This window comes from Hippoglossus stenolepis, chromosome 14 (genome assembly GCF_022539355.2).
Source record: "Hippoglossus stenolepis isolate QCI-W04-F060 chromosome 14, HSTE1.2, whole genome shotgun sequence".
NCBI lineage: Eukaryota > Metazoa > Chordata > Actinopteri > Pleuronectiformes > Pleuronectidae > Hippoglossus > Hippoglossus stenolepis.
In genome coordinates, this window is record NC_061496.1 from 1 (window position 1) to 7,647 (window position 7,647).

Consider the following 7,647-nt stretch of genomic DNA (forward strand, 5'->3'; position numbering starts at 1 on the left):
ACGAAGAGGACGGAGAGGCCCCGCCCGGCCCTCAAAGAGAGAGGACGGAGGACAGAGGACGGAGAGGACGGAGAGGCCCTCAAAGAGAGAGGACGGAGGACAGAGGACGGAGAGGACGGAGAGGCCCGGGCCCGGGGCCTCAAAGAGAGAGGACAGAGGAGAGGACGGAGAGGACGGAGAGGCCCTCAAAGAGAGAGGACGGAGGACAGAGGACGGAGAGGACGGAGAGGCCCCGGGCCCCGGGGCCTCAAAGAGAGAGGACGGAGGACAGAGGACGGAGAGGACGGAGAGGACGGAGAGGCCCGGGCCCCGGGGCCTGTTGAGAACCAGGGGACTGAACCTCTGGATATAAACGAAGCTGCTTCAACAGGGAAATGACTCAGGATCAATCACAGGACACATTTAACTTGTAATTGAGTATTTTACTCAGTTTAATTGGTATTTGACCCGAGTGTAATACCATCTTCAGCAGACAGGTGGCGTTACGCAGTGACCCACAACACCCGAGGAACGTGATGAGGAACATCACAGAGCCAACGACGATCAGCAGCAGAGCTGGATCAGCTGTGAGAGTGTCCACCACATCTACACACACACGACACACACACACAGACACACAGACACACACACACACACACACACACACACACACACAGACACACACACACAGACACACAGACACACACACACACACACACACACACACACACACACACACACACACACACACACACAAACAGACACACACACAACAAACAGACACACACACACACACACAAACAGACACACACACACACACACACACACAAACAGACACACACACACACACACACACACACACACAGGCAGTGAATGTTGAAACATGTCAGATTATTTTTTTGTGACTCATCCTCAGGAATGTTATCAGCAGATCTTTGTTTTTAATAACACACACACACACACACACACACACACACACACACACACACACACACACACACACACACACACACACACACACACACCACTCTCCACCTGTAGGTCTGTCTCCCCTGTCTCCCACTGTCTCCACCTGTCTCCCCCTGTCTCCACCTGTCTCCACCTGTAGGTCTGTCTCCCCTGTCTCCACCTGTTTCTACTGTCTCCCCTGTCTCCACCTGTCTCCCACTGTCTCCACCTGTCCCCTCTCTCCACCTGTCTCCACCTGTCTCCCCTGTCTCCACCTGTTCCCCCTGTCTCCACCTGTCTCCACCTGTCTCCCACTGTCTCCCTGCTCCCACTGTCTCCACCTGTCTCCACTGTCTCCTGTCTCACCCCCCTGTCTCCCCTGTTCTCCCCCTGTCTCCCCTGTCTCTGTCTCCACCTGTCTCCACTGTCTCCCCTGTCTCCCCTGTCTCCCGTGTCTCCCTGTCTCCCCCTCGCTTCCCTGTCTCCCACTCTGTCTCCACCTGTCTCCCCCACCTACCTGTCTCACCTGTAGGTCTGTCTCCCTGTCTCCCCTGTCTCCACCTGTCTCCCTGTCTCCACCTGTCTCCACCTGTAGGTCTGTCTCCCCTGTCTCCCACTGTCTCCCGTGTCTCCCCTGTCTCCCCCGTTCCCCTGTCTCCCACTGTCTCCCTGTCTCCCCATCTCCACCTGTCTCCCCTGTCTCCCCGTCTCCACCTGTCTCCCCTGTCTCCACCTGTCTCCCCCATCTCCACCGTCTCCACCTGTCTCCCCTGTCCCCCTGTCTCCACCTGTCTCCACCTGTCTCCCCTGTCTCCACCTGTCTCCCCTGTCTCCCCTGTCCCCCACTGTCTCCCCTGTCTCCCCATCTCCACCTGTCTCCCCTGTCTCCCACTGTCTCCCCTGTCTCCCCTGTCTCCCACTGTCTCCCCTGTCTCCCCCATCTCCACCTGTCTCCACCTGTCTCCCCTGTCTCCCCTGTCTCCACCTGTCCCCCTGTCTCCACCTCTCTCAGCTCCACAGAGTTAAAACCTGTAGGTCTGTCTCCCCTGTCTCCACCTGTCTCCCACTGTCCCCCTGTCTCCCCTGTCTCCACCTGTCTCCACCTGTCCCCACCTGTCTCCCACTGTCTCCACCTGTCTCCACCTGTCTCCCACTGTCTCCCTGTCTCCCACTGTCTCCACTCCTCCCCCTGTCTCCCACTGTCTCCCTGTCTCCCACTGTCTCCCCTGTCTCCCCTCTTCCCTGTCTCCCACTGTCTCCCTGTCTCCCCGTCTCCCCTGCCCCCTCGTCTCCCCTGTCTCCACCTGTCTCCCCTGTCTCCACCTGTCTCCACCTGTAGGTCTGTCTCCCTGTCTCCCACTGTCTCCACCTGTCTCCCCCTGCTCCACCTGTCTCCACCTGTAGGTCTGTCTCCCTGTCTCCCACTGTCTCCCGTGTCTCCCCTGTCTCCCCTGTCTCCCCTGTCTCCCCACTGTCTCCCTGTCTCCCCCATCTCCACCTGTCTCCCTGTCTCTACCTGTCTCCCCTGTCTCTACCGTCTCCCCTGTCTCCCCTATCTCCACCTGTCTCCCTGTCTCCCCTGTCTCCCTGTCTCCCCCTGTCTCCCCTGTCTCCCTGTCTCCACCTGTCTCCCCTGTCTCCCACTGTCTCTTGTCCCCCCCTGTCTCCACCTGTCTCCCCCTGTCTCCCCTGTCTCTCACTGTCTCCCCCTCTCCCTCTATCTCCACCTGTCTCCACCTGTCTCCCCTGTCTCCACCTGTCTCCACCTGTCTCTGTCTCCACCTGTCTCCACCGTGCCTCTGTCTCCACCTGTCTCCCACTGTCTCCCCTGTCTCCCCTGTCCCCACCTGTCTCCACCTGTCTCCCTGTCTCCACCTGTCTCCCACTGTCTCCACCTGTCTCCACCTGTCTCCCACTGTCTCCCCTGTCTCCCACTGTCTCCACCTGTCTCCACTGTCTCCCCTGTCTCCCACTGTCTCCCCTGTCTCCCACTGTCTCCCCTGTCTCCACCTGTCTCCCCTGTCTCCCCCTGTCTCCACCTGTCTCCCACTGTCTCCCCTGTCTCCCGTGTCTCCCCTGTCTCCCCCGTCTCCCCTGTCTCCCACTGTCTCCACCTGTCTCCCCTGTCTCCACCTGTCTCCACCTGTAGGTCTGTCTCCCCTGTCTCCCACTGTCTCCACCTGTCTCCCCTGTCTCCACCTGTCTCCACCTGTAGGTCTGTCTCCCTGTCTTCTCACCCCCGTGTCTCCCCTGTCTCCCCCGTCTCCCCTGTCCCCCACTGTCTCCCCTGTCTCCCCCATCTCCACCTGTCTCCCTGTCTCCCCTGCTCCACCTGGTCTCCCTGTCTCCACCTGTCTCCCCATCTCCACCTGCCTCCACCTGTCTCCCCTGTCCCCCTCGTCTCCACCTGTCTCCACCTGCCCCCCTGTCTCCACCTGTCTCCCTGTCTCCCACTGTCTCCCTGTCTCCCCATCTCCACCCGTCTCCCCTGTCTCCCCTGTCTCCCCATCTCCCCTGTCTCCACCTGTCTCCCTGTCTCCCCTGTCTCCCACTGTCTCCCCTGTCTCCCCTGTCTCCCCTGTCTCCACCTGTCTCCCTGTCTCCACCTGTCTCCCTGTCTCCCTGTCTCCCACTGTCTCCCCTGTCTCCCCCATCTCCACCTGTCTCCACCTGTCTCCCCTGTCTCCCTGTCTCCACCTGTCTCCCCTGTCTCCCCCATCTCCACCTGTCTCCACCTGTCTCCCCTGTCTCCACCTGTCTCCCCTGTCTCCACCTGTCTCCCCTGTCTCCACCTGTCTCCCACTGTCTCCCCTGTCTCCCCATCTCCCCCTGTCTCCACCTGTCTCCCCCTGTCTCCCCTGTCTCCACCTGTCTCCCTGTCTCCACCTCTCTCAGCTCCACAGAGTTAAAACCTTGTTTGTTTCCTGCTCAGATTATTTCTCTGTCGTCCATGTGACCGACCTTTCTCCTTGGCGATCTTGGCGTAGATCCCCACGGCGATGAGGGCGGAGCTCACCACCTGCAGTCACACAGAAGCAAACGGGCAAAAAGACATTTCAGTCAAAGGGACGAGTTCTTCGATGAGACATTTTTACACTTATTATCTTAAACGTATAAGTTTGACTGATCCTGAATCATCTTTACAGATATCTGTTGATATCACATCCTGACTAGTATGATTGTTCTTATGACGTCATGGTGACGATCAGATATGTGTAATTCAGTTTTGACTCTTTCATACAAAGCAGATATCATCATTAGGACATGTGAGGCTTCTCAGCAGATGCTGGTCCAGTGAATCATCTGAGCCACATGTGGAGACTCAGCAGACAGACGTGTTTGAAGTTGTGAGTAAGATGATCAGAAAACACCAGGAATCGTATTAATTCAGTTTGAATCACACGCTGCTCGTTTCACTCAGTCTAAACTAATTCAAAGTATCTGTCATCACATTTGGACTTAGCAGAATAAAAGTTAATGATATCTCTTTCTCTCATTTAAATGAATTGCGTGCACACGGTTTAATCTGAATCTTTTTTTTTTTGCTCGTATGCTTTTAATCCTACGCACTGTTTTATAAATGGTAAATTGTCTGTAGGTATATATGATCTTCCAAAGCCTTTCAGGTAGAAAGTGGCAGCAACAGACATTTAGAGCGCCACCCAGTGTACGTTGCTTAACTTGCAAGGTTTTAGAAAGTGAAGGTAATGCAGCGTCGTCTCGTTTCGTCTCGTCCATCAAAACGAAGACACACCTGGTGAAGGTGAGAGACGAAGCTGGTGGTTCAGGTGTAAATAAAGAATCTGTGTGAAACTTCAACAACAACAGTGTGAAGACGAGTTGAAACAAGTTTCTGTGAATCTGTGAACATAAGAGTCCAACTCACTGGTGTGTTCAGTGGAAACTGGAAATTGAACCGTGACTGGTTTTTGATGTTTAAATGTTCTCAGATCCTCCTGTGCTGGGGTCGGGTGTGGACCCTCGTGCTGTCAGAGGCTGAGTGTGAGGTGAAGGTCAGGTGATGGACGGAGACTCACCCAGAAGACGTAGCAGCAGATGAACAGCGTGTACTTGATTCCTCTGTATCCTCTCATCTCCTCTCAGTCGTTCCCTCACACTGAGGAGACGCTGGATTCCTGCTGACATGACGGCAGGAATCAAACGTGTGGCGGCCTGCACGATGCATTCCTCCCCAGAGGCTCAACCCTCTGCTGTCGTCTGATGTGGTTCAGTCCTCTTCACACCTACTGGGTTTACAGAAGTCCTGTTAGCGCCGCCTGGAGGCTGCGCTGTGCATTACAGCCAAGGGGAACATCACTCGGTAGAGATCGTTCCTCCATCACTGCATCACACACACAAATATCAGTTCTCTGAATATGTCTGATTATCAAAATCTAGATCCATGAATCTCTGACAAATCAACTAAAACTTTTAAAAGGTTTTATCTCAAAATGTTAAAGAAAGAGATTAAAAGTTCTGGATCTGCATCAAACTTCATCAGAATTTAATCCGTCCAGTAGATTGGGGCGGGAAGATTTGGCTGTGTCGCAGCAATTTCTGCAATCCCACCTTAACAACGAGGAGCGAGACACAATTCTCTTACAGTATTGTCACACTTTAATGCTCAGAGCATGGTGCATACGACAAAGGTTAGTTTGTAATATGCACCCCGATGGGAAACAGTTCTTTGTCTTTATACATTTGGCTCATCCTTCCCACTCTGGTTGGGTTTGTTACAAAGTCAAAGGTCAGGATCTTCTGATGACATCAAGGCAACAATGCTTTAGTTAAAGCAATCAGGCCAAGATTCATTCAGTTGTACAGGATACAGCATGATCAAGGTTACATTGTATGAGATTCAATCATGATCAATCAAAGGGGAAATTAACATGATCATATTGTGGTCAAAATGTTACATTTCCCTTACACTTCACTCCTTGTCTCCTCCCTCTTTTCTCTAAACTGCTCCCTCTCTCCTCCTCTCCCTATTATCTCCCCCTCCCTCTCTTCTCTTATCTCCTCCCTCTCTTCTCTTATCCCCTCCCTCTCTCCTCCTCTCTCCTCCTCTCTCCTATTATCTCCCCCTCTCTTCTCTTCTCTTATCTCCTCCCTCTCTCCTCTCTCTATTATCTCCTCCTCTCTCCTCCTCTCTCCTATTATCTCCCCTCCCTCTCTTCTCTTATCTCCTCCTCTCTTCTCTTATCCCTCCCTCTCTCCTCCTCTCTCCTCCTCTCTCCTATTATCTCCCCTCTCTTCTCTTCTCTTATCTTCTCTTCTCTTCTCTTCTCTTATCCCCTCCCTCTCTTCTCTTATCCCTCCCTCTCTTCTCTTATCTCCTCCCTCTCCTCCCTCTCTCCTCTCTCCTATTATCTCCCCTCTCTCCTCCTCTCTCCTATTATCTCCCCTCTCTTCTCTTCTCTTCTCTTATCTCCTCCTCTCTTCTCTTATCCCTCCCTCTCTCCTCCTCTCTCCTCCTCTCTCCTATTATCTCCCCTCTCTTCTCTTCTCTTATCTTCTCTTCTCTTCTCTTCTCTTATCCCTCCCTCTCTTCTCTTCTCCTCCCTCTCTTCTCTTATCTCCTCCCTCTCTCCTCCCTCTCTCCTCTCTCCTATTATCTCCCCCTCTCCTCCCCTCTCTCCTATTATCTCCCTCCCTCTCTTCTCTTATCTCTCCCTCTCTTCTCTTATCCCCTCCTCTCTCCTCCTCTCTCCTCCTCTCTCCTATTATCTCCTCTCTTCTCTTCTCTTATCTTCTCTTCTCTTCTCTTCTCTTATCCCTCCCTCTCTTCTCTTATCCTCCTCTCTTCTCTTATCTCCTCCCTCTCTCCTCCCTCTCTCCTCTCTCCTATTATCTCCCCCTCCTCTCTCCTCTCTCCTATTATCTCCCCTCTCTCCTCCTCTCTCCTATTATCTCCCCTCTCTCCTCCTCTCTCCTATTATCTCCCCTCTCTTCTCTTCTTCTCTTCTCTTCTCTTCTCTTCTCTTCTCTTCCCTCCTCTCTTCTCTTATCTCCTCTCTCTCCTCCTCTCTCCTATTATCTCCCTCTCTCTCTTCTCTTATCTCCTCCTCTCTTCTCTTATCCCTCCCTCTCTCCTCCTCTCTCCTCCTCTCTCCTCCCTCTCTTCCTGTATTAAATCAGAGGATTACTTACTGTGTTGTATTCTCTCTGGCTGCTCTCCTGTAACCCCTCAGCAGTCTGAGGACCTGATTGAGGACCATGGGCCTGCTGAACATGCTCTCTTCTATCAAAGAGCGAGCAGAGAAGTTCCTGAATGAGAAGAACACGTTGACAGACTTTCTGGGAACTTGGAGGAGAAGACTGGGATAAGAAGAAGATCATTGTAGCAGGTACGGTGATTCTCCTTGTTGTTCAGCTCCATGAGGAACATGTTGGTTCTGTTGGTTCTGTTTGTCTGTAGCTGCCTGTTGCATGTGGATGGAAAACTGAAGAGGATTCACTTAATCCTCCCTTCACACGAAGCCTCGGCTCATGTTCTGGAACCTTTCTGGGTCACGACTGTGCTGCAGCTCGTTCTCTGTGTTTAAAGTTCACCTTTAAACACAGAGAAGGGATCTAATGACTATGTTCTCACCTCTTCTGCTCTGAGGAGCTTTTTCAGCTTCTTGTAGCTTTAGATTTTCAGAAGGTTTCCTCAAATCTGTCACTCGCACAACATCTAGACAAATCAGTAAACATTAGTAAACAGCCTCTGTCCACTAA

At 52.8% G+C, this 7,647-nt stretch overlaps 1 protein-coding gene across 1 annotated transcript; it reads right to left on the minus strand.

Annotated features, from left to right (window-relative positions):
- Positions 1 to 194: 194 nt before the first annotated feature.
- LOC124854790 (tetraspanin-33-like) lies at positions 195 to 7,206 on the minus strand. The gene is made up of 4 exons (XM_047343181.1): positions 7,078 to 7,206; positions 4,965 to 5,174; positions 3,889 to 3,946; positions 195 to 585 (listed from the first exon to the last, which is right to left on the minus strand). Exons 2-4 carry the CDS (start codon positions 5,019 to 5,021, stop codon positions 386 to 388), a joined length of 315 nt encoding a protein of 104 aa, XP_047199137.1. The 5' UTR covers positions 5,022 to 5,174; positions 7,078 to 7,206; the 3' UTR covers positions 195 to 385.
- Positions 7,207 to 7,647: the final 441 nt, after the last annotated feature.